Source organism: Nomascus leucogenys, chromosome 16 (assembly GCF_006542625.1).
Source record: "Nomascus leucogenys isolate Asia chromosome 16, Asia_NLE_v1, whole genome shotgun sequence".
NCBI lineage: Eukaryota > Metazoa > Chordata > Mammalia > Primates > Hylobatidae > Nomascus > Nomascus leucogenys.
The window spans coordinates 42,637,361-42,664,422 of NC_044396.1; the positions used below are offsets into that span (position 1 = coordinate 42,637,361).

The following is a 27,062-nucleotide window of genomic DNA, read 5'->3' on the forward strand; positions in this document are numbered from 1 at the left end:
GCAACCACCGCTCTTGTTTTTCACAGACAGATTAAATTGTTTTTTGTTTGGCATGAGGGGGTGTTTGGATTGGCCGAGCTACATTCCGGTTTGTAACTACACTAAACGTTAGTGTACCAAGAAACTAAGAGCGTCTCAAAGATGAGAGTCTGAACGAGGCAGGTGACCTTAAAAAGCCACTGAGTTCAACCCCTTTATAAATGAACTAAAAAAAATAGAGACCTTCCCAAGGTTAGCCATTAAGTTAGTGGCAAGGTTGAGTGTAGAACCGTGGGTTTCTGACTTCTAAACTAGTGCTTCCCTCCACTTTCCAAAAGAAAAAAAAATACCTCATCGCTTAGGTCTCCTAAGCAACAAGTGGAAGGTGGAAAGGCCGGTGTTCTCGAGAATAAGAAGGACACATGGAGTTTGGAAAGGAGGTCTGCAGAGGGTTCACTTGTAGTAGCAGCCCTAACATGGAATTCCGGTGTCCCCTGCTCCATGCAACATACCCACAGCCGCACTGGCCAGTCCCTTTCTCCAACCAGCCTGTGGAGGGTCTGGGGCCCTTCAGCCACTATCTGGACCTTCCATAGACAACAATCCCAATAGAATCTAGTAGCCAAGGCCAACTCTGTGCCTCTGGCAGGCAGAGACCTGGGCACTTAAGGAGATGGGAAAGGGCAGGGGGAACAAGGGAAGACCAGAGAGGGGAGAGGAAGAGCAACAGTTACAAAAGTGAACTAGGATTTTCATCCAAATTCTGAAGAACCAGGCGATGTGAACATAGGCCCTTCTGCACACCGCATGTCACATTCAGGGCGCATAGGAGTCCCCTGGGAATGTTACCATGCAGATTCCGATGCATTGGCTGGGTGGGGCTCAAGAGTCTTTATTTCTAACAAGCTCTAGGTGTTGGCGAAGCTGCTGGCCTACGGACCACACTTAAAGTAGCACAGAGTTAGGAAATACAGGAGTGGGAGGGGAAAGAATCTAACTATAGGCCTTTCCTTCTGCTTTCACCGACCTTCTCTTGCACCCCCAAAGTAACGCCTCAAAATTCTGTAGTAAAGAGCCCCATCTAAGCGGCCGGACACCACAGTAACGGTATGCTGGTTTTGTTTCTCTCTCCCCGCCCCAGTCCTTCCCGCCTGCACAGCTCCCAGACTCGCCCGCGGCCCCGAAGCTGCTCGGCCTCCTTTCTAGCCCGCTTTCCAGCCTCGCAAGGTTCTTCTCTCACCTTCTCCGACGACCCCCTCCCGAGGCTCCCCGGAGGCGCCTGGACTTCTCCCTCCTGCTTCCCGCCCTGCCGGCCGCCCGGCTCTCGCGGGGGCAGGAGGAGCTGCCGGGCCGCCTCTCGCTCCTGCTCGGGGCGGCGCTGGCACTGCCCGGCCGACCCTCGGGGGGTCGTCCGCTGAGGCCTCCCCATCCGGTCGCCAAGCCCAAGGAAGAAGACGCCACCGCTGGGCAGAGCTCGCCCATGCCGGTGAGTATCGTTGTCTCCACTACGCCCCACACCCAGCCTTCCCAGGACACCAGCCTCTCCCGATTCTTCCTAACCCCGACTGATCCGCTCCGCCGGGGCCAACAGCAGGGAGGGTGGCAAGGCTGGGAAGGCCGGGACGTGGCTGGGCAAGTCCTAGGACGAGACACTGGCGGCTCCCGAGACACCGCCCCTCCCCGCGGGAAGACACTCCAAGCTACTTTTTCCTGGGCCATTTCTTTCCTGGGTCCAAGAAAACGGGAGGGAGCCCTCGCTCTTCCCCGAGGCTGCCTTTCAAACTCTCGGCGTGTCGCTCTCCTCCCCCTACTCCGAGCCTCCCCCAGACGCGCCTCCGCCGGCTCCCAGCGCTCGCTCTCCCACTCCCCTGCCCTCTCGGCAGGCAAGGGAGGAAATGACGTGATGTCATTTTTGTGTCAGGTCAGTTTCCAGCTTCAGCTTAGCCCTCCGGGCTCCAGGGAACCACCCCCGCTGCCCCACCGGGTCTCACTCCCGAGGAAACGCTGCGGGCTACTGGGACACGCGGTGCTGCGAGTCCGGAGAGCTGGGCGGCTGGGTTCCCCCTCCCGCTGCCCCTGGTCTACTCCTCTCCCCGGACTCCGGGAGTCCCTGGAGAAGGGGACGCGGAGGGCGACTACCGAGGGTCTCAGCGGGATCCGGAGTCAGGGGTTAGTTCCCCCTCTTATCCCCCGCTCGGTTGCCGGTTGGGGCCTCCGCGCTCTGGCTAGCTGGGAGGGGGCGAGGGCCGCTTTCCAGGGCGGGAAGACCGGAGGCTGAGGCTGCGCCGGGGTGGTGCGGGGACAGAGCTCAGAGAGGCGCCCCGGGCCGGGGAGAAGGTAGGAGGCTGCCCTCCAGAGGCTGGCAGTCCACAGACGCGAAGCTCTAGGGACCAAGCACCCTCTCCGCGCCCGCCGCCCACCCCCGCTCCATCCTCCCGCTCCATCCTCCCGCTCCCTTCATTCACAAGGTCCGAGCACGCAGTCCAGCACACTCTAGTCTCACTCGGCCGCCGCGCGCCAAGGGGAGGCGATGACACAGAGGGCTTCGCGGACGCCCTCTACGCGCGCCTGGCTTCGCATCCACACTCTTGGGACTTGCTAATCCGGGGCTGGAGCAGAGGGGCTGCGGCCGGGGTGGAGGTCGCGCCCCTCGTGGGGCCTCGGGGGTACCCCTAGCGCCCGCCGCGGTGGAGTGCGCCGCCGCTGGAGGGAGGCGAGATGTGGGATTGCCTGGCCGGGTAAAGGGAGTGAGGGGGCGGGGAGGAGGCAGAGCAAGGGGAGGAAGAGGCCGAGAGAAGGCTAGAGCAAAGAACGAGAGCCAGAGAAAGGGGAAAGGCGCGGGGAGCAATCGCCGACGTAGAGAGGGCAGCCCTCCGCGCTGCAATATTAAGAAGGCACCCGCGGGACGCATGCGCACGGCGGACGGAGGCGAGCCGGCCGGGGCTTCCCATCCGGCCGGCAGAGTGGACGGTGGGCTCGTGAGTATCCCGGTTCCTCGACCTCTCTTTCTTCGTCTCGGGCTCGCCCTGAGGCTTCGTGCTGGAAAGTGGCCGAGGCTGGGAGGGGCGCGCCGCTCGTCCGGACCTCCGGGTGTCGCCGTTGCTGCGGGGCGGGAGCGGGTGCGAGTCGGGGGTTCCTGCCCGCAGCGTTAGTGCGAGTTTGGGGGAGTGGGGCTGCGAGTGCGTCCGCGTCCGAAGAGGGGCATTGCGCCACCAGGATCAATATGTCCCGGGCCTGCCAGGGCGTCCGCGATTCCACCTCTGCGGCCTGGGGTCGGTGTTTTGGTGGGGAACGCGGGAGTCTAGACTTTAGACCCTAGAAATCGCATTGGCCGCCCGAAGCGTATTTTGGAAAGACCAGGCGGGTGGAAGCGTCGGCGTTCTCACGGGATAGGGAGAGGACAAGGAAGGCGCCGGGCGCCCGGGGCTGGTGGTTTGAGCGCCGCTGGGAAGGGAAAGGAGACAGAGCCTCCTGGAATCGCAGCGCCTCATTTTAGGAGAAGTGCAACCAGGGCAGGGGCACCGAGGGGCAGGGTGAGGAAGTGGACGCCTCACGCGTGGAGCCTAGAAGACCGACTAGGTATGGGCGTTCACTCGGAGCCTCAGTTCACGCTCTTGAAAGCCGAATGAACAGAGAAGTGCCCTCCACCCTTCGCCTGCGCCAAGGCAGTTAACGTGCAGGCGCCGCCGGGATTTTCCTGGAACAAACCTGGGCACTTGATCTTCCGCACCCTCGGAGCTGCCCTGGGAAGTCGAAACAAGTCTGGGCGCCCGGACTGCGGAGACTGGAAAGCAGCGGGCGGAGGGCGGGAGACTGGGGACGGGAGGTGGAGGTGCAGGCTGCAGCTGGGGACCGAGGTGGGCGTTGGAGGGGAGGGTCTGTGTGCGCGGCTGTCCTCCAGCGTTGGGGGAGCGGACGGGCCAGGGGCCTCTAGGGAAGCGGCGCTGCGGGACAGGGGTGGCTTTCCCGTCTCTGTGTACGCGGCGATCCCCCCACCCAGCTCCGGCGGAGGAATGGGGTGGGGGAGGAGCCCCGAGAGAAGCGGCTAGCTGAGAGTGGGGTGGGCGTTTTGGGGAAAGGTTTGCGTGCGCTGCGGCCCTACCGCTGCTAGAGAAGTAGGCGAGAGAGAGTGGGCGCCGGGAGGGGGTCTATAGGCGCCGCGACCTACCCCATCTCCCACCACGCTTGTGGGGGAGTGAATGGGAAAGGGGCTTTGGGAGAGGCGGCGCGCGGGCACTGAGGTGCATCGTGAGCTTCCCGGACTTGACATCGTCAAAGGAAAACCCTGGCGAGCAGCCAGGGCCAGCGAGCGACCCCAGCAGCAGGGACACGGCCGTGCAGAGCTCTCGCGGACAGGCGAGGGGGATCCCAGGGGAGCAGCTGCTGCCCACGGGCCACCGGCGATGCAAGGAGTGGAGAAGTGAACACAGTCTACAGGATTTCTATCCGGAAGGTGGAGAGCGCTACAGGGGAATCTCCTTGATTCCTGTCAGTCTCATAATTTGGCAAAAGCTCGCGCCACTGCCCTCCGGCCTGGGCGACAGAGCGAGACTCCGTCTCAAAAAAAAAAAAATTTGGCAAAAGCCTATCGCTCTTTGTAGAGCTCCCCACGTTCCCCAGTCACCTGGCTGAGGTTCGTTGGTGTCAAAACCCCAGCCTTGGTGCCCTCGGTGCCGGCAGGACCCTCACCCACTGGCTAGCGGAATCAGGCACCTGCACGCGGGCTCCTCATTGCCCCGGAGTGTGGGGAGCAAGGGGCTTCTGCATCAGTCTCCAGCCACCCTCCTTGGGACACAGGTGGCAGGGCCCTGGCGTGGCTTGGCTTCATTTCATTCCTAGTGGCTCCAAACCGTGGAATTGACTAAACAAATGTTCAAGTTCGCAAAACGGTCTGACTTCCTCCCCAAACTTGACAAGGACATTTCTAGTGAAATTAGTCTATCTGTAAATTTTTTGGCACAACCATAGTTTGCAATTTACTATTTTTGTTAAAATATTTTTTCTCCAAACCTAATTTTTTTTGGGTCTCATCCCGTTTATCTTCTGTTCATTAAGTAACATCTTTCTTTCTTTCTTTTTTTTTCTTTGAGATTGAGTTTCGCTCTTGTTGCCCAGGCTGGAGTGCAATGGTGCGATCTCAACTCACTGCAACCTCCGCCTCCCGGGTTCAAGCGATTCTCCTGCCTCAGCCTCCCGAGTAGCTGGGGCTGGGATTACAGGCATGCGCCACCACTCCCGGCTAATTTTTTGTATTTTTAGTAGAGACGGTGTTTCTCCATGTTGGTCAGGCTGGTCTTGAACTCCCGACCTCAGGTGATCCGCCTGCCTCGGCCTCCCAAAGTTCTGGGATTACAGGAGTGAGCCACCGCGCCTGGCCATAAGTGACATCTTTCTTATCACGTATTAGTAACGCATATGAGAGGCAATGTTGCCAAACCAGTGAGAGTCTTGAGCTCTGTAACTGGGTTCAGATCCCAACCTAACTGCATAAACTTGGACTAGTTACTTATCCTCTCTGGGCGTTAGTTTCATCATCTGTGAAATGGGCATAATAAGAGTACCTACCTCGGCAGCTCAGCAGAGCACGGTGCTCACTCCTGTAATCCCATCACTTTGGGAGGCCGAGGCAGGTGGATCACCTGAGGTCAAGAGTTCTAGACCAGCCTGGCCAACATGGTGAAACCCCATCTCTACTAAAAATACAAAAAAATTAGCCCGGTGTGGTTGCTGGCGCCTGTAATCCCAGCTACTCTGGAGGCTGAGGCAGGAGAATCGCTTGAACTCGGGAGGCAGAGGTTGCAGTGAGCCGAGATGGAGCCACTGCACTCCAGCCTGGGCAACAAGAGCAAAACTCCGTCTCAAAAAAAAAAAAAAAAAAAAAGAGTACCTACGTAATGGGCTAGCTGACAGCATTCAGTAAATTAATAACATAGAGCTCTTATAACAGGATGGCACATACCAAGCAAAAGCTGTTATTACTATTATTATGTTGATGCTAAATTGGCTAGACTTCAAACTATAAATAAGATCAGTAACAGAATGCATATTTTTGTATACTATAAAGAGCATGCATAATGAAACACATGTCCATCATCAAAATTAGAAAAAGTCTTTTTTTTTTTTTTTATTTGAGACTGGGTCTCACTCTCTCACCCAGGCTGGAGTGCAGTGGCACGAGTGAGGTCCACTGCACCCTTGAACTCCCAGATTCAAAGGATCCTCCCACCTCAGCCTCAGGAGTAGCTGAGATTTAAGGTGCCTGCCACCGCACCTGGCTAATTTTTTTAATTTTTTAGAGAGACAGGATCTCTCTGCATTGCCAGGGCTGATGAACAGCCAGTTTAAGAGAATCTGAAAATGTACCTTAGGAGCTTGAAGTGCTAACTTGTCTGAGATCACTGTAAACGTTTTAGCTGAAACACCCCTTATATCAAAAATACAGAATGATGAAAATCAGGTTACTTATTCTACCTCCTTCATTTTACAGATGAGGAAACATTCAGAGAGGTTAAGGGTCTGCGCCAGAGATCTCCAGCTAATTAGGGGCCAAAATAGAATGAGGACTTCTGACTCATTCCCCAGGGCTCTTACACACCACACTGCTGATTTCCTGTTTACTATGGATTAATGAACTGTTAACAGAAAGTGTAAATAAGGAAAAAGTGTACAAGCATGTGCCATCTCTAGCACCAAGAAGGACCAGGCAGTCATGTCATGGCTACTGTTGTCCCACAGCTTTATCTTGGTCCCTCACATTATAAGACATGACCACATGACTCGCCTCAGGTAAGGTAAGGTCACAGATCAAGCTATTGTCAGAGCCAGCATTAGCATTTTAGGCTCCACTTGGGTATACATTTTATTGCATATTCTATTAATCTCTTGTAGCAGTTTTGGAAATCATTTTTGAGCTTTTCTTGAATTCTTAAAATATCTTTCCAGCTGGCTTTGAAGGTCTTTCCTATAAGAAAGTCTTTTAGAAAAGGCCTTCAAAATTACACAGAAGGAGATTTTATTATTCTAGATTTTACGGACTAGCGAGAGTAAAAGAGAAAAGCTTTCTTATTTTAATGCAGTAGCCTGTAACTGGTTTCATTCCAGGCACTTAAGTATCAATTCCTGAAATCCTGCTGTTCTTTTATTTCCGCATGCGGCCATGTAACCACATTCACCTTCCATGGACAGATGCAGATAGTGGCTTAAATGTCCAGCCCTCATATCAACAGTTTAAGAATTATACGGCAGAGGCCGGGCGCAGTGGCTCACGCCTGTAATCCGAGCACTTTGGGAGGCCGAGGCAGGCGGATCATGAGGTCAGGAGATCGAGACCATCCTGGCTAATGCAGTGAAACCCTGTCTCTACTAAAAAATACAAAAAAATTAGCTGGGCGTAGTGGCTGGCGCCTGTAGTCCCAGCTACTTGGGAAGCTGAAGCAGGAGAATGGCATGAACCTGGGAGGCGGAGCTTGCAGTGAGCCGAGATTGCGCCACTGCCCTCCAGTCTAGGCGACAGAGGGAGATTCCGTCTCAAAAACAAAAAACAAAAAAATGAATTATACGGCAGAGCCTTTCTAATGAACATCTGGTCTTAAAGTTATTTATAGGGGTAGTGTATCTTCCAGGGAAGGTACTTCTAGGAATTATGCCTGCATCCTTGAAAAAGGAAACCATGGTTTTTTCCAGTATGTGAACTGGATACTGAGTATCTTACTCATTTTTTTTTTTTTTTTTGACTCCAAGAAACCTCTTGCATGAATACCCTACTCTTGAATACTTTGCATCTTGGCATACTTACTACATGTTCTTAGACAGAAGGACAGGACATCAAGAAGGGAGTGACTTTCTAGCATGCTCCCAAGCCAGTTTGGCAGAACTTAGTTTTGAAATCACATGTGTCAAGTTAGGTCCCAATATGATTATAATGTGAATCACTGTCCAATTGAGAATATTTCAGATTGGTTTTCAGTGCACCACCAGGTGACTCACAATGTGAGCTTCTATTCAAACAAGTACAGTGTCAGTAAGCAACTAATAGGGCTCACTCTGAGTCAGAGCTTAGCATTTAGTACAATAAGTGTGAGTCACTGACTACACGGCACCATCTGAGATGGTCCCTGAATGTTACTTTGTGCAGCTAGCTCAAGAGTTAAGGCGATGCTGCTTGGAGTGAGTCAGTTCATAGTATAGTTGAATGGGCTCTTGGAGAGGCCATTCACAATCAAGTTTGATGTGGCTGGGTGCTCAGAGTAATATTACATGATTATAAATTCATGGAGTAGATTACCTTGATTCTAATCCAGCTGATTAGAGTCTAGCTATTTGCATAGGGAATCACTTCTGAAATATGAGTAATATGCTCTGTTGCCCAGCAGTGATATTTTACATGAGTTATTTCAATAGTTATTAAAGCCAGTTGACCTTTCTGATTTTGAAAGCTCAATTTCTTTTTTTTTTTTTTTTTTGAGACAGAGTCTCGCTCTGTGACCCAGGCTGGAGTGCAGTGGCGCAATCTCGGCTCACTGCAAGCTCCGCCTCCTGGGTTCACGGCATTCTCCTGCCTCAGCCTCTCCGAGTAGCTGGGACTACAGGCGCCCGCCACCACGCCCAGCTAATTTTTTGTATTTTCAGTAGAGACGGGGTTTCACCGTGGTCTCGATCTCCTGACCTCGTGATCCGCCCGCCTCGGCCTCCCAAAGTGCTGGGATTACAAGCGTGAGCCACCGCGCCCGGCCTTGAAAGCTCAATTTCTAATTACGCATTTATTTTATTCTAAAGTGTAAAATCCTTTTCATATGAGCATTTGGGTTTTAGGCAAAGGCATCTCATGCAAAGTTATCTGATAGCTTGGCTTCCTGAGGTGCTGGGTTGTACAATGTGCACGTCCGTCCAACAGTGAAGGAGTGGAGAACGCCCTGCTATCTGGTTTGTCTACATTTGTGCCCCTCTGAAGCTGACTGAATTGTGGTTGCTCAAGGCTAGAGCACAAGTTTGTATTGCTGCTCTGAAACTAAGGACACCAGGGACTTTAACCCTTTTAGGGCTGAATGGCTAGAATCAACACTTATACAGCTGTTGAATTTTTGCAACAGTGGAAAGAATTATGCAACCTACTCCTTACCTCATCCTTATAATGGACTTTTATGTCTCAGGGTGGGGTGATAATGAGATTTAAGGGACTAGTAGATTTCTCTTTTTCTTTCTTTTTTTTCATGTCTTCTATTAACTAATACACAATTACTTGTCTTCTGGTTTGTTGAAGCAATAAATCAGACAACATTAGCCACAATAATGCCTGTCAAAGTGGCTGGCCATAAAAACTCCGGCACCACATTCATCTGAAGGGCACTTCCAACGAAGGCCACTAATTCTGCCATTTTCATCCACCTTATAGTATTTCAGGACACCCACTTCACCTTCTTTCTCTTGTGCTTATTCTTGGGAGTTGTGTAAGATTTCTTCCTAGTTTTGGCACTACCATGAAGTCTCAACACAAGATAAAAAGAGTAATTTCCTTTTGAATGTTTTAGCCAGAGAAAGTACATCCATCTTCCAGTTACTTGCCAGCTTCCAGTCACTTGTCTTTGCTGATCAGGAGGAATTCCTTCCTTATCTTGGATATTGGCCTTTACGTTTTTCTGTTGTATCCAAGGGTTCAACCTCTAGGATGATGATCTTCCCTGTAAGGATTTTTGCAAAAATCTGCATTTTGGTGGAGGCTGCACCTGAGGTTGAGGGAAATGAAGAGATGGGTTAGACTGTGGACACAAGAGAGGTGACACAGGAGAGGGTGCTGGCCAGAGAGCAGCCCAAGAGCACACGCCCATAGATTTCTTAATTTGTATAAAAGTCATGTTGATAATTAGTGACAGGAAGTCATTATCCAGAGAACTCAGATTAGACTACTGTTAAAAAGTACATGTGGCCAGGTGTGGTGGCTCACGCCTGTAATTCCCACACTTTAGGAGGCCAAGACGGGTGGATCACTTGAGCTCAGGAGTTCCAGACCAGCCTGGGTAACATAGTGAAACCCTATCTCTTAAAAAAATGCAAAAAATTAGCTGGGTGTGGTGGTGCACACCTGTAGTCCCAGCTACTTGGGAGGCTGAGGCCAGAGGATCACCTGAGCCTGGGGACACTGAGGTTGCAGTGGGCCATGATCTTGCCTCTGCCCTCCAGCCTGGGCAACAGAGTGAGACCCTGACTTAAAAAAAACAAAGGTATATGTATATTTTTCTCTATTCATCTTTTGATGACTCCGAAAAGAATCTCACATGTATGGGGTCTTCCATTATACACTCATTGTGTTTTTACAGATATTTATTTCTAGTGACTACCCAGATATAATTCATATATCTCTGCCATAAAGAAAGGTATAGATATTTCTTTGCATTTAAGGGGGACTTTACATAAAGATTTTAATTCTTCCTGACTTACTATAATCCCAGCAAATTTCAGTTGTTAGGACTGTTTAATGAATTAGAGTATTTCTAAAACTGAAACAAAGTTTTTCTGTGTTTGTTAGGTTTCAGTGAGGAGCTATTTGGTATTTTTGTGAGGTTTATGACAGCTTTTAACTTCGTTTACTTGAGTTATAACTTACAGTAAAATTTACACATCTTAAGAGTACAGCTTAGTAAACTTTATGTAAATGTACCCCCACAGAGCCACCATTTAGATCAGGGTTCCTCACCTCAGCACTGTGGAAATTTGGGGTTGAACAACTCCTTATTGAGGGGGGCAGTCCATTGCCCTGTAGGATGTTTAGCAGCATCCCTGATCCTCACCCACTGCATGATCCAGTAGCACCCCTCCCTGGATGCCATGAACAAAAATGTCTCTAGACATTGCCAAGTGTCTCCTGGGGCCAAAATCACTCACCACGGCTCTAAATGAAGATACAGGATATTTTCAGCCCCCCGTGCTCTCCCAAAGATTCCATCTCACTTCCTTCCATTCAGGACTCCCACAGGTAACCACTTTTATAACTTCTTTCACCATATACCAATTGTGCCTGCTTTTAAACTTCATATGGAATTAAACAGTGTATAATATTTGCATCTGGTTCTTTAGCTCAGCATTATGTTTTTGAGATTCATTTGTTGTATGTATTGTTATTTTTTAATGCTGTGCAGCGTTCCTTTGTGTGAATACACCACAGTGTATTCCATTCCATTACTGAAGAAATTTTAGTTGTTTCCAGTGTGGAGCTATTATGAATAATGCTAATAGGAACATTCTCATTCATGTCTTTTGATGAACTTATTTCCTTTGGGTATATGCCTAGGATAAAAATTGTTGGGTAATAAGTCCAGTGTATGTTTAGCCTTAGTAGATACTGCAAAACTGTTTCATAGTCCACATCAGTTTACATCCATCCCCACCAGCAAAGTGTGTATTGCTTCACATCCTCACCAGTACTTAGTATTGTTTGCCCATTTAACTTTAGCCATTCTGGTGGCTGTGTAGCGGTATCTCATTATGGTTTTAATTTGTATTTCCCTGGCTACTAATGATGTTAAGCATCTTCTTATATGTTTTTGGGTCAAGTTATTTGTATATTTTCTATTTAAAATGCCTCTACAATCCTTTGGCCCATTTTTCTTTTTCTTTCTTTCTTTCTCTCTCTCTTTTTTTTTTTTTTTGAGACAGGGTCTCACTCTGTTGCCCAGGGTGGAAGGCAGTGGCACAATTAGCTGTGAAGCTGAGACTATAGGTGTGCACCACCACACTCAACCAATTTTTTTATTTTGGGTAGGGGGAAGGGGTAGAGATGGTGTTTCACCATGTTGCCTAGGCTGGTCTTGAACTTCTGTTTGGCCTATTTTTCTATTGTGCCATTGATCTTTTATTATTGTTATTATTGATCTGTCGGAGTTCTTTATATATTCTGGATACAAGCCATCTGTCAAAATTCTGTGTGTGTGTGTGTGTGTGTGTGTGTGCACGCGCTTATGCACACACATGTGCACTGCAAATCTCTTCTTCCAGTCTGGCCTGCCTTTACACTCTCATTCCATTATCTTTTGACTTTCATAGTTTCTGTTGGAAAGTTATGCTTCTTTGAAGGTAGCATATTGTTATCCTCTGGCTAAAGTTTTTCTCTCGTTTTTGACTTACCACAGTGAATATAATGTGCCTATATGTGGTTTTCATTTTATTTATTCTGTTTTGGGTTAACTGAACTTCTTGTATCTGTGGATTGACGTCTTTCATCAACTTTGGAAAATTTTCACTCAATATCTCTTGAAATATGGCTTTGTCTGGTTTTCTTTCTTTCTCTCCTGCTTCTGGGACCCAAATCATACATATGTTAGTCTTTTTCCTTCATGTCTCTTATTGTCTGTTCTGTTTTGTTCATTTCTCATCTCTTTCTGCTTCAATATGAATATTTTCTGTTGACCTATGTTTTAGTTAATTAAGCTGTCTTCCTCTGTGCCTAAGTCTTCTGTCAAACCATCTAGTGAGTTATTAATTTCAGAACTTGTTTTCTTCTAAATGTAGTATGCCAACTTGATTCATTGTAATACATTTAAATTATCTGATGAAATTTCCCATCTTTTCATCAGTTTAGTCCATCTAATTCTTATCTACTAAATCCAATGAGATCATCTGTGTGCCTGTATCCATTTTTTTATTCATCACATTTTTATCTCTCTTCACATATCTAGTAATTTTTATTATATGTAGACATTGTATATAAAGAAACTGTGTAGGTTCTGGTAATTTCTTCCACCAGCAAGGATTGAATCTCCCTTGGAGGGATTTCCTGTCTAAGGATGAAGGACTGAAGGGCTGATCACTTCAGGCCAGCAGGTATTAGAATGGATCTGATCTGGTAACAGTTTTGGGGTTTTTTTTGTTTTGACATGGAATCTCCCTCTGTCACCCCCAGAATGGAGTACATCGGCACCATTATAACCTAGAATTCCTGGGCTCAAGCTGTCCTCCCACTTCAACCTCCTGAGTAGCTGGGATTACAGGCACATGCCAATTCACCTGACCATTTTTTAAAAATGTTTTGTAGAGATGGGGTCTCACTGTGTTACCCAGGCTGGTGGCTGTAGTTTTAATAAGATTTAGCTAATGCCCAGTTCTTTCTTGTTCCTTGAAAATTTTCTTCTGGATTCCAGAATGAAAGCCTGATGGACTTCTATCTCCTTGGTCTGAAAAGAATGGAAGACTCAGTCTTGCCTTCAGAGGTTTTAAGTTTGTTCTTTGCCTCCACCTTCCCCATGTGGCCTCCACATTTGATAAATATCTTGTAGGACCCAGCCATGTGTTTGAGGAAGGCCTTGTTACTGAAGGGGACTTGTTCTCCCACATGAGAAAAGAGTCCCTTTATGTCCACAGCTTGTGCTAACGGTCAGCAAAAGCCCTCAGAAAAAAAAACAGCTAGTGACAGACAGCTCAGCTTGGAAGAGCTCTCTCACTCAGAAATTTTAGCTTATATAATCTTTTTGCTTTCACAGTTCTCTGATGCCTTTAGAAATGTAATTTCACTTATTTATCTGAGTTTTTTTAGTTGTTGCATAAGAATAGTGATTTGGGCCAGGCACGGTGGCTCAGGCCTTTAATCCTAGCACTTTGGAAGGCCAAGGTGGGTGGATCACTTGAGGTCAGGATTTCGAGACCAGCCTGGCCAACATAGCAAAGCCCCATCTCTACTAAAAATGCAAAAAAATTAGCCAGGTGTGGTGGCATGTGCCTGTAGTCCCAGCTACTCAGGAGGCTGAGGCAGGAGAATCGCTTGAACCTGGGAGGCAGAAATTGCAGTGAGCCAAGATCATGCCGCTGCACTCCAGCCTGGGTGACAGAGCAGGACTCTGTCTAAAAAAAAAAAAAGTGATCTGCCTTGACCTATTGACATTTTTCTTGAATTAATTTTCTGTGTATTACATTGTTACCTTTCTTTTATATCATTTGTTTCCAATGTAATTCAGAAAATGTGTATTTTAAAATTTGCCATTTGTGTGTGTAAAATGTAATACATGTTTTGTCAGTTTGAAAACACTGGAAAGAAAAGAAGTATGTTATAATTTTTGCAACTCTTTATGCTTCAGATTGCAGTTATGTAATGTAAAAAGCGTGAGCATTGGAATGAAAGTGAACTAGGCTCAAACTTTGACTTCGATCATTAGTTTTGTGAGTCTCTGAATCTGAATATGTATAGCAGTGATAAGAATACTTGCTTTAACGTAATACATGTATAGCAGAGGGTTCAAGAGAGTATCAGTAAGTGGTACCTCTTACCAATATCTTCTAATATTTATCATTGTTTTAAGCCCCTGACCATGTATAATTTGATTTTAAACATTTATATTTTGATATATTTCTATTTGGTACAGTTTATAAAATTTTCACCATTTGAACAATGCTCTTTTAAAAAAACTTAATATGAAAGACCTGCACCATGACTTAATATCCAGGAAAAATATTACTGGTAAGTTTATGAATTCATATTTGGCCTAATCTTTGTCACTTATAGACCCCCAAAAAATGACCTCCTGAAACTGAAGAATTTAGATAAAATTTAGTTGCAGAAAGAATTGCATTCAGAATAGTCACTCTCAGTAAAATCTACATTTAACTACTTCGTGTTATATCAAGTAGGACTTATTATAAGATATTGGCAATAAGAAAACAAAATTAAAAAATATTAAGAAAAGGCTAACAGTATTTTCTGGAAAGAACAGCTGGTTGACCTTTGCAGAGGAAAGTCTATGTGGAGACTGTAATTTTAACATTATCTCCGTGAATGATTTAAATATAATTAATTTTCATATTAGATTTCCTGTTGCCAAGTTGCTCTTTTATTTTGACTACGGCATTTGCTTCTTTAAAAAAAAACTATATTAATATATAGAAATAGTTAGATTCTACTCTAAAGCTGAGATGAAAATAGTAAACCTGGAGGCGGAGTAGCAGGACTCTCCTGACCTGGGCCAGGAGGACAGCACTGATGTGTGTGTCCCCAAGGCCTTGGACTTACCTCAGTCTCATCTGTCATCTCACTCTTACTATCTCAGCCTTTAGTTCCTTAGTGTGATGACAGCCAGCTTCAATGACAGCCGGCTTTGCTGCTCTGACCTCCGTATTCCAAGGACTGCCCTCCTTACCATTTGTGGGCAGATTTAAGTCAAGGCACAAGAGTGAGGGGATCTAGTTATGCAACAACCTGAAATTTATCAAGTTCTCACTAGAGCTAAGTTTTTGCCAAACACATAAGTTGCCTTTGGCCCCTTGAGTGACTAGTTAGGCAGTGCTGTTCTCTTGGCAAAATGAAATACTTATTAACAAAAACACCAGAGCATCATAACCAGACTACGTAGAATAAATTTGGCTTAAAGGATGAAAGAGTACTAAGAAGAATAAAAAGGATAAAATTATGCAAAATCTAGTAAAGCGAAAAACTCACCCGAGCATGTTAAACAAATGTCATAAACTAAACAAAAGGCTTTATTTCGGCCGGGCACCGTGGCTCACGCTTGTAATCCCAGCACTTCGGGAGGCCAAGGCGGGCGGATCACGAGGTCAGGAGATCGAGACCACGGTGAAACCCCGTCTCTACTAAAAATACAAAAAATTAGCCACACGTGGTGGCGGGCGCCTGTAGTCCCAGCTACTCGGAGAGGCTGAGGCAGGAGAATGGCGTGAACCCGGGAGGCGGAGCTTGCAGTGAGCCCAGATTGCGCCACTGCACTCCAGCCTGGGCGACACAGCGAGACTCCGTTTCAAAAAAAAAAAAAAAAAAGGCTTTATTTCTTTTCTTTATCTTCTTGTGATCTGTATTCAAAATCATGAAGGCATTTATGAAAACTATAAATACTAATTTAGATAGAGAAAACATTTCTTAAAATCTATCAAATCTGGTCTGATAATTAGGAGGCTACACATAGCTTGTATTTTCTTAATTGAAACAGGTCCCCTATGTGCCTTTTTACCCAATACGTTAGTACAGAGGTTTTCATCCTGGGTCTCTGTATCCAACTGCCTTATTTTGTCTCACTGAAAGGTTATAAATTGCTATGGTTCCCTGCGAAGAGTCCAAAGCGCATAACCACTGAACATTTCAAGTCTGTAATTTCTTCAATTTTAGATCTGTTTGTTCAACATATCTACTGTTTGACACTTCACACCAAAGGGGAGGGAGATCTAAATTTCAGTAGATATTTTGGTGCAAACTGTAGAAAACTAAAACCTCGAGGAGCAGAGATTCTCCCACACACATCCTAGGAACTGCAGACAACAACATTCTGTCAGCCTAGCCCAGAGAACTGTCTTGGGAATGCTAAGGCCCTGTGGGACAAAGTAATGCGCTGGAGTTTCTATCAGCCCATTCGAATCAACAGCAGACCTTCTGGGAAAAGGACTCCAGAAGCCTTCACTGATGGGCCTACACAAATAATCCAAATCCATCGAATGTGGCCCATGTGCAGCTGTGGTGTGAGGGGCACAGTTCTGTGGGGTGACAGATGCGTCCGTGCCTTGAACCACATGATCTAGATTCAAGTCTGTTTGTCATTCAAGACTGAATGTCAGGCACATTAGACAACCTCCTTGAAGCTGAGTTTTCCCTATTAATAAATGGGACCTCAGAATCTCCACAAAATAATTTCAAATATTAAATGTAAGATGTGATACATTCGCTCATATAAACATAGGGGAAAATTGTGCAATATTTAGACCCTGATAGAGTTTGGATTTTTTCTAGTGTCAGGATTTGCCATTGAAGCCCGCAGGAGGGGACTAACAGGATCTAGATTCTATTTTAAAACAGTTAGTAAATATTTTAGGCTTTGTGGGTCATTGCAACTACTCAACTCTGCTACTGTAGCAGAAAGCTGTGCGGGGAGAAGGAAGGAGGTGGATATGGGACTTACTGTAGCCATCAAGACAAGGGATGGGGCCACCAGCCTAGGAGAAGCAGTGGGGATGCAGTGCAGGCCTGGTGTGAGCCCTGGAGATGCAGTGAGCTTGCTAATGAGTGATGCATGAGGAATCAAGGTGACTTCTTGATGTAGGTGGATGGTGGCACCATGTGTGGCCGTGGAGAAGACAGGAGGTGAAACAGAGGGGCTGGAGGAGGAGATGCAGGATTCCATGTTAGACCCTAGAGATGTCCAGGAGAGCTCCAACTAAGGTGCCAGGCAGCTGGTTGGATTTGTGTGTATGGCATCCAGGGAAAGGCCTGGGCTAGAGGCACAAATGTGGATTCATTAGGCTCTGATGATATGCAGCCTGCTGTGCTGTGGTACACCAAATGATCATGAAGTCATGGTGGAAAGCCTTGAAAATAATCAGTAGGATCTTATTACTTTAGAATCTGTGCTTCCTTTTCTCAATTATCCATAAACAGTCTATGAAGAGTTTCTGTTTATGACAGAGGTCAGCAAACAAGGCACAGGGCCACCTCCAGCCCTCTGCCTGCTTTTGTATGCCCTGAACACTAATAATGGTTTTTCTTTTTATTCCTTTTTTTTTTTTTTTTTTTGAGACAGGGTCTTGGTCTGTTGCCCAGGCTGGAATGCAGTGGTGGGATCTCGGCTCACTGCAACCTCTGCCTCCCGGGTTCAAGCAGTTCTCTTGCCTCAGCCTCCTGAGTAGCTGGGACTACAGGCACACGCCACCATGCCCGGCTAATTTCCTTGTATTTTTAGTAGAAATAGGGTTTCACCATGTTGGTCAGAGTTATTTCGAACTCCTAACCTCAAATGATCTGCCCTCCTTGGCCTCCCAAAGTGCTGGGTTTACAGGCATGAGCCATCACGCCCGGCCAAGAATGGTTTTTACATTTTTTAATTGTTGGGAGAAAAAGTCAGAAGAATAAGGCCAGACATGATGGCTCATACCTGTAATCCCAGCACTTTGGGAGGCCAAAGCACGAGAATCTCTTGAGGTTGGGAGTTTGAAACCAGCCTGGGCAACAAAGCAAGACCCTGCCTCTGCAAAAAATACAAAATTAGCCAAGTGTGGTGGCATGAGCCTTAGTCCCCGCTACTCAGGAGGCTGATGCAGGAGGATCACTTGAGCCCAGGAGGTTGAGGCTGCAGTGAGCCGTGGATTGCACCACTGCACTCCAATCTGTGTGGCACAGTGAGATGCTGTCCCCCGCCCCCCAAAAAAGAAGAATATTTTGTGACACATGAAAATTTTACAGAATTCAGATTTCAGCATTCATAAAGATTTATTGGAGCACAGCCATGCTCATTTGTTTGATGTTTGAGCTGCTTTTGTGATACAGAGGCAGAATTGAGTAGTTGCAGACAGACCAGGAGGCCTGCAAAGTGTGCAATATGTATGCTCTGGTCCCTCACTGAAAACATTTGTCTACCTCTGGACTATAGCATAAATATAAGTGTGGGGTATTACTAGGTTTTTGTAGGAAACAGTCTGTATGAAAGTAAATATGAAGTTCAAGCAATGACAATTGTATTTCTTATAGAAGAGTCTACTCTTTAAAAAAATTTCAAAAGACAGACCAGAAAACCAATTAAAGGCAATCTCCTATAGGAAATAAAATCAAAGGACCCAACTTAAGATTCCTTTGGGTATCCCCTATTTCAACATTCAGCATTTTCATATTAACAGGAAAACTTAGTAGCAATTAACAAGCCCCGAAAGGACTAATGAAGAAGGACCACAGGGAAATAATATGCACAAAGGTTTTGTGGCTGAGACAGCTCAGACGGTTTTCAGAGATTTCAAATTACTTACAGCTTGAAAGCTTTAAATAGAATAGGAGCTTGCTATTTCATATCATTATCATAGGAGAATCATCCCAGGATAAAAAATTCTAATAATGGACACAAGACAAAGTTTGAGGAGCCAATGCGACTGTCCACGGGGGATCATAGAGAATTTTCTATGGGCAAAAGTGGAATTTGTGAAAAAAGAAATGTAGAGGGAAAATTTGCCCAGACATTCCTGTAAGAAGTAGAGAAAGCTAGTTAGTTACTTATAAACACATCTTTTGTACATTTTTATCCTTAATTTGCATGTACGTTGACACATTTCATAACCCATCTGCTGTAATTGATGGAGAGGAAGTTCTTCAGCAAATATTCATCCAGGCCTAATGTCTGTTAAGATTTGTGCCCAGCACAAGCAGAATGGGCTAGGGCTGCCCTGGCAGACAGGACCAGACTGGACCCTGCAGCACTGGGTAAGGCCCTGCTCTCACTTGTGGTCAAACTTGGATGCCCTGTCCATAAAAGTTTCCTTAATTCCATCTAATAATTTAGGGGCAATGGTAGGAAGCATCAATAGAAATGTTATTCATTAAAGACAGTTCAAATAAAAATGAATGTTACTTCTAAGGAACCTAATCTTTTAATAAGCATACTTTATAATATCCATATAGTAACCACAATACATTTGTCATACCCAACAAAATTAACAGTAAGCAATTCGCATCATCTAATGTGTAACCATAGCACATTCTTTCTCATTAGCCTCTTTACTAATCTTCCTCATCATCCATCTTCTTTTTCATACGCCAACTGGAAGAAACTGGAGCTGCTGCCCCGTCGATTGTCCCACACTGAATTCATTTGCTGCTTCCTCAAGTTGCTAACTTGTCCCTGTATTTCCTCAATTTCTGCAAACTAGATGTTAGACCCAAAGGCTCAAATAAATTCCTGTTGCTTCACATCAGAGGGACACAATGTCTGCAAAATTGGCTCACTTTTAGTTATGGAAAGGACATTATTTCTAAAAGCTTGGTAGGTCAGTCCAAAGTATACAGAGTGGCTGATAGGTCCAAGGCATGTGGGGGCACACACTGCAAAGGCAACAGGTGCTACTCTTACTACAGCCACCTTCTGCTTGCTGAAAGAGCTTGAGTGTCCACTCCGGGCCAAACTTTGGGAGCTCTGTTCCTCAGCAGGGCTGGAATGCCTCCTTGATGGCTGTGGGGCTGGATCCCACCCCCTCGCCTTGCACCACCAGGAGCTGCTGCTCTGCCTCCCCCTGGTATAATTCCCTGCTTGACTTGAGGAGTGGTGGTGATGATGATGATGAGGTTGTGTTTCCCTTCTGCACTGTTAATTTGGAGAATGTTCCAGGTGAGGAAAATGCATCACCTTCAGAGGATACCAGATGTTACAGACCACTGTCCTGGTATTGAGGGTACTCAGAGTGTACCTAGAAGTAGTTGTGGCCATTAGGGAGCACAGAAGGAGTGTTACCCTTTTTCGTTTGGGAGGCTGTGTTCCTTCCACCGTGTCAGAACCAAAGAAGAAACTGGCCTCCTCCTAATGCTCCATTGCCTTCACCATTACTTCTATATAATAACCTTGTGGCACTTCAACAGGAGTGTGGATTTGTGGAGGATTTAAATTCATATCAAATGTCAATTCACATTTTTTAGGGTTATATTGAAGCATGCATAACACATGATATCCTGTGGGCTCTAGATTACTTAGATTTCAAAACCAGAGATAGAAATGAAATATGTATGAGATTGAATACAGTAAGGGCTTATGTGGCATTAATTGCACATATTTATTGTTTTCTCTATTAAATAAAAGCTGAACTGTAATTAGTTAAGCCAGATGCATTTCTGTTTTTCCAGATGCACTGTGGGAACCCACTTTTCCACCTGGTGAATGTTGAAAAGACTATAAATACAATAATTCTCTAGGCCAAAGAGCACTGCAGGTGCTTTTAACCAAGGAAAGAGTTTGCATTTCTGATCTTTGTACTGACGTATGCCTATGAAAGAAAACACTGAAATGCTATGTAACGTGAGTGGCATGTTCATTTGCATTTCACACTGTAGCATGATGGTCAGGGAAAGTATTTTCATGGCACATTATTGTTCAAATACGTATTAAAATTTCTGCTGTTAGGAACTTTATGTTCCCAGCTGTGATGTGTTAACAGCATTTCCTTCAGAAGTCAGGCAGCTGGCCACCACACTAGCTACGATGCCGCGCGATGCTCCTGTGTCTGTCCTCCTGGCACCACAATGCCTGTGTACCATGTTTGTCACCAGCATGCTACATGTGCTGTGCCCACTGCCTTTTGTCTCTCTATTCTCTTTATTGGGTATTTTTTCCTTCCTTTTCTCATGTGTCTCAGGTTTAAGTCACAGAATCATGACTTTATGGGACAGAAAGGGGAATGACTCAGCCAACAGCAGCCCAGAGCAGGTAGCTGACTTATGTCAGGCGAACAAGATAGTGACAGAACAGAACTCACAACCTGCATTTCTGTACTTTTTGGTACTCAATCCACTATGCTGCCTTTAAGGTAAATTAAAATACCAGCATTTAAAAACTGTTTTATGACATCCATTCATAGAGACGTGTAACCATCACTGCAATTCATTTTAGAATATTTTCATCACTCCAAGAAGAAACCCAGCACCCCTTAGCCATCAGCCACCAAGTCCCTTCCTCCAGCAGCCCCAGGCAGCCACTGAGCTACTTTCTGTTTCCACAGATTTGCCTGTTCTGAACATTTTATATAGATGGGTTCATATGATACTTGGCCTTTTCTAGCTGGCTTCTCTCACTCAGCATCCTGTTTGCACAGTTCAGCCATGTAGTGGCAGGTAACCATGGCATGTTAGAAAGAGAAGAAAAACTTGATGGTCATTTTGCCTCCAGTTCAGAAGACAAAACCAAGGCCTAGGGAGGTGGCTTCAGGCTCTAGTCACAAGCCCAACAGGGGAAGAGTGAGGATCCAGCTAGACCCCTCACCACTCACCACCCTCAGCAGACTTCCTGGTGCTTCCCTGACCTGCATGCAAAGGTGCTCTGCTTGGTGAACTGGCAGATTTACATGCCTGTTGTCTAGTTTTTCTGTTCTCAGCTTTGCCTAGCTATTTTTGTCACCACTTGCATGTCCTTGAAGGCATTCTGGGTTACTTCTAGATTTGTGAATGGTCGAGGTGCCAGATGTCTGAGGGTGGGTAAATGGTGTCCCTGCTATTTCAGTCCCTGCTGAATATAGACACAAAGGTACAGGACCAATTTGTTTACAGTCTTTTTTTCCCCTAGGTTAGAATGCAGTGGTGCAATCATAGCTCACTGCAGCCTTAACCTCCTGGGCTCAAACGATCCTCCCACCTCAGCCTCCTGAGTAGGTGGAACTATAGGTGCGTGCCACCATGCCTGGCTGATTTTTAAATTTTTTTTAGAGACAGGGTCTCACTATGTTGCCCAGGCTGGTCTCAAACTCCTGGACTTAAGCAATCCACCCACCTCAGCCTCCCAAAGTGCTGGGATTACAGTTGTGAGCCACTGTACCCAGCCTTGTTTACAATCTTAAAACACTTATAAGGTCTTTCTATATTACTCGTCCTATTTTTACATTAAATATCAGTGTTTATATAGCAAGAAATGTAGACAAAAAATAAAATATCAATAAGTACTAAATTTAAAGAAATAAGGCACCAGAGTAGCACCTGGTTTTCAGAGACCTTTCACATACATTCTCTCATTTAATCCTCTTAACAAATCTCAAGGCAGCTAATGTTATACACATGAGAAGGTGGAGGCTTAGGAAGGTGAAGTAATTTGGTCCAGGCCTAACAAGTGGCAAAGGTCAAGATGGCAGGGCTCCTCTGACTGGACACCCCATGCTCTCCTCCCCCTATCACACCAGACTGCTGGACGTTCCTGGCCCAGTTCTCTGTTTTAAGCAGGTGTTCTCTAGGGACCAACTGTGGGCCAGAATGTCAGCACAGCACTCAGAGGACTCCTCCAACTAAACCCAATATTCCCACTCAGCCCTCTGCCCCCAGTCACGGCAGGGCTGCTCATGTCCTGACCTGGCTTCATGGGACACTCCCCCGCACCCCTCACAGCATCCCACTGTACTCTCTCGACCTCAGTCTGCCAGCAGCAACATGCCCTGGCCTTCATGCTTGTCTCTTTTTTTTTTTTTTTTTTTTTGAGATGGAGTCTTGCTCTATCACCCAGGCTGGAGTGCGGTGGCGCAATCAATCTCAGCTCCCTGCAACCTCCGCCTTGCAAGTTCAAGTGATTCTCCTGCTTCAGCCTCCCGAGTAGCTGGGACTACAGATGCCCGTCATTAACCACGCCTGGCTAATTTTTGTATTTTTAGTAGAGATGGGGTTTTACCATGTTGACCAGGCTGGTCTCGAGCTCCTGACCTCAAGTGATCCACCCACCTTGGCCTCCCAAAGTGTTAGGATTACAGGCGTGAGCCACGACGCCTGGCCTATACTTGTCTCTTAATGTCTCTTTCTGTTTCATCTCTCACTGAGATCTGGCTGGTCTTTGAGAACATTGCCTCCCCTATGGCCCTGGTAGTTATAGATATTTCCCCACAGAAATTCTGCCGCTTCAGGGCTTAGAAGTAAGGTAGGTGTCTCCACTGTCTGTTGCCACTTCGAAAACATCCCTTCTCTGAAAAACCGCACCTCTTAAATTCTGACACATGCTACAAAGATGGTTGAACCTTCAGGTCATTATGCTGAAGGAAATAAGCCAGATACAAAAGGACAGATACTATATGATTTCACTTATATGAGGTACTTAGAGTAGTCAAAATTATGGAGACAGAGCTGGCACACACCTGTAGTCCGAGCTACTTGGGAGGCTGAGGCAGGAGAATTGCTCCAACCCAGGGGATTGAGGCTGCAGTGGTATGATCATGCCTGCAAATAGCCACTGCACTCCACTGTGGGCAACAGAGTGAGACCCTGTCCCTTAAAAAAGGAAAACATTATAGAGATAGAATAGAATGCAGAATGGCAGTTGCCAGCATCATTGGTGAGATTAATCCACCTGTTGAGGTAGTTGGAGATTGTTCATTCTCATCGCTGAATAATATCCCATTATATAAACACGTTCACTTTTCCATTCTACTTTTTATTTTTATTTCTTTGAGTCAGGGTCTCGCTCTGTCACCCAGGCTGAAGTACAGTGATGCGACCTGGACTCACCACAACCTCCGCCTCCTGGACCCAAGGAATTCTCCCACCTCAGCCTCCTGAGTAGCTGGGACTAGGTGCATGTCACCACATCCAGCTAATTTTTGCTTCTTTTTGCAGAGACAGGGTTTTGCCATGTTGCCCAGGCTGGTCCCAACTCCTGGGCGCAAGCTGTCCACCCGCTATGTGCTCTCAAAGTGCTGGGATTACAGGCATGAGCCACAGTGCCTAGCCCCATTCTACTATTGATGAACATTTGAATAGTTTTTGGCTATTATGTGTAGAACATCCTAATGCATACTTTTGGTGCAACGTTCTCGGGCAGTATATACTAAAGCCTGGAATGGCTGGGTCAGAGGGTGTGCATGGGGTCAGCTGAAACACATTCTGTGAGTGTTCCTAACTGGCTACACCAATTTACACTCCCATCAGCGGTGCGGGAGAGTTCTGGTTGCTCTCTGTCCTTCCTCTCTATCCTCATCACTTGGCATTTCCTTCATTATTTTAGCTGCTCTTTTGTGTACGGATGTGCATGCCGTTCCCTGTCTATGCATAGTTGCAATATTTGCACTGGCTCATTACACTGACCAATAGGTTATGGATACTGCTGTGAAAATGAAGAAAAAGTTAAGCTTTTAAACGTAAAAACAAAATCATTGGTTCTTTTTTTTTTTTTTTTTTGAGACTGAGTCTCGCTCTGTCGCCCAGGCTAGAGTGCAGTGGCACGATCTCGGCTCACAGCAACCTCTGCCTCCCGGGTTCAAGTAATTCTCCTGCCTCAGCTTCCCGAGTAGCTGGGATTACAGGTGCTCGCCACCACGCTCGGCTAATTTCTGTATTTTTAGTAGAGACAGGATTTCGCCATGTTGGCCGGGCTGGGCTCGAACTTCTGACCTCAGGTGATCTGCCCGCCTCGGCCTCCCAAAGTGCTGGGATCACAGGTGTGAGCCACCCGCGCCCAGCCCAAAATGATTGATTCTTATATTTTTGACAGAGAGATCAGATGGATCAGTTCATACCCTGGCAGTTAATTTTATTTCCTCTAAATAAAAATGGACAGGTTAATTTATTAAGCAGCTATGTTATCAATATGGTACGTGTGTGTGCTTATATAGATAGATGTATATGTACATATATAACTATATATTTTGCTGGACACATAATATTTTAGGTGCCTACTGTATGCTAGACACTGTTCTACCATCATTAAAAAAGCACTGCCCTGTTTTAGTGTTGATTAAAAACAAAATTCTGAAAATGGTGAACAAACAATGAGGCTTACAACATTTGTTACAGGATAAGAAATCTCAATTTAGAAAAATGTTGTCAACTTTGACTAACCTAGAATGCTCGTTACACGGTCCCGAAATTAATTTTGATCCTAATCTGGCTATATCTGCACCCCAGCCAGCCACCTTCCACAGCAGTTAGCTCCCTGACAGGAGACGGCACCCAAGAAGCCACAAAGAGCAAACTGGTTTCTGCCCAGGATCTCTGCCAGCTCTGCAGCCTTGGTGATTTCACTTACACAGCTCAGCACTCTCCATGCTTCTTCCCAGCCTGAGCCAAACAGCATCAGGGAACTTGTTCTTCTGTCCCTTGGCCTTGCCTACCCCACCTTCCACAATGAAAGGTATTTCCCAAGAAAAGCACACTCACCCTAAAGCCAGGTCCCTCCCTACCAAGTCTCAGCACTAGATGCTGCTTCAGAAGGAGAAGCAGAGCAGAAAGACCACAGAGGGAAGAAGGGCATTTGTGGTGCTCTTACAGCTCCTACCAGAATTTTACCTTTTGTCCAAGGTGAGAATGGAGGCAGAGGGAGTGGCCGGGAGACCTCCACCATGATCCAGACCTGAGATGTTAATTAGGGCCGTATCACTTGGAGAAGAACACAGCAGATGTGAGAGGCATGCTGGGAGACAGATTGCCTTTGCCTTTGCCAGGAGTTAGAAATGGGAGAAGTTGAGGATGATAAGTTTTCTTGAACAACTGGAGAGATAGTAACACTGCTTACCAAGAGAGAAAAAACAAGAAGGGGTAGCTTTGTCTGGGGAGATAATAACTTAGCTTTTTTTTTTTTTTTTTTTTTTTTACCAAGTCTCACTCTGTTACCCAGGATGGAGTGTAGTGGTGTGATCTCTGCTCACTGCAACCTCCGCCTCCCAAGTTCAAGCGATTCTCCTGCCTCACCCTCCCAAGTAGCTGGGATTACAGGCGTCAGCCACCACACCTGGCTAATTTTTATATTTTTAGTAGAGATGGGATTTCGCCATGTTGGCCAGGCTGGTCTCGAACTCCTGACCTCAAGTGATTCTTCCGTCTCGGCCTCCCAAAGTGCTAGGATTACAGGCCACCACGCCTGGCCACAACTTCGATTTTCGACATTAATTTTTCTATGATGTAAGTAATTTGCCTGTTTTTTTTCTATAATTTGCAATAACTATGCAGAAATTCTCATTAGGGAGCCTGTTCCTTGCTGGGAAACAGTAAAAAGCTGGCCATTCTCATGCAAACCGTTAAGGATGGCCTCATACATTCCTCAGCCATTTGAAGAGTCCCTAAAACAGCCCCACAGACAAAGATTTTCCCAAGCGTTTAATACTTTCAGAGGTACCCTGGCCCAAGTTATCACTGGGAATGCACCCCAGCTGCAATTTTCTTGAGAATGCCACTATTTCCTGGGATAAGCAAAGCTCTTAATAAAGATTTCAATCAGTACTTACAAAATGCTCCTTCGTTGTTGGCTGACATTAGGAAAGAACAAATAAAAACATACATAATTTATTTATTTTCTTCAGATCATACTCTCCTTTCTAATACTTCCCAAAAGGCCATTGTAAAAGTTGAGTTATATAGGATATTCACTTAGTAATGGCAGAAGAGAAGAGAAAGACATTCTTATTATAGTCTTAAAGCCTTCACTGGCTTAAAACCTCCTGGGGCTTACACATTTGGCAACGGCTATATAAACAAAAGTGTAAAGATTTCCATGATAAGTCACTGAAAAACAGATGGTAAGATGCTTAAGTGGTTTTTTAAAAGATGAGGACATCTGTAAGCATCCATCTGGAAGTAATTATAATTCAAAAGTCTTTTGTTACTATTAAGCTTCCACTTGACTTCCCCTACTAGAAAACAATGAACCAGCTTTTTCTTAAAATAGTCAGACAATAAAACC

The 27,062-nt window shown here is 46.0% G+C and overlaps 1 protein-coding gene and 1 pseudogene across 4 annotated transcripts in view; one reads left to right on the plus strand and one right to left on the minus strand.

Annotated features, from left to right (window-relative positions):
• The first annotated feature begins 851 nt into the window (after nucleotides 1–851).
• The window catches only part of RGS20 (regulator of G protein signaling 20), a 77,302-nt gene continuing 51,091 nt past the window's right edge, over nucleotides 852–27,062 (plus strand). The window contains exon 1 of one of the 4 annotated variants that reach the window (XM_030794880.1): nucleotides 852–1,465. In XM_030794880.1, coding sequence (XP_030650740.1) covers nucleotides 1,460–1,465 — 6 coding nt within the window. In that variant the 5' untranslated portion in view covers nucleotides 852–1,459. Of the gene's footprint in view, nucleotides 2,149–2,680; nucleotides 2,958–27,062 lie in introns of those variants that run through there. The other 3 variants (XM_030794879.1, XM_030794882.1, XM_003255959.4) reach the window with 3 other exon arrangements.
• On the minus strand, nucleotides 8,940–25,943 carry LOC100589321 (annotated as a pseudogene).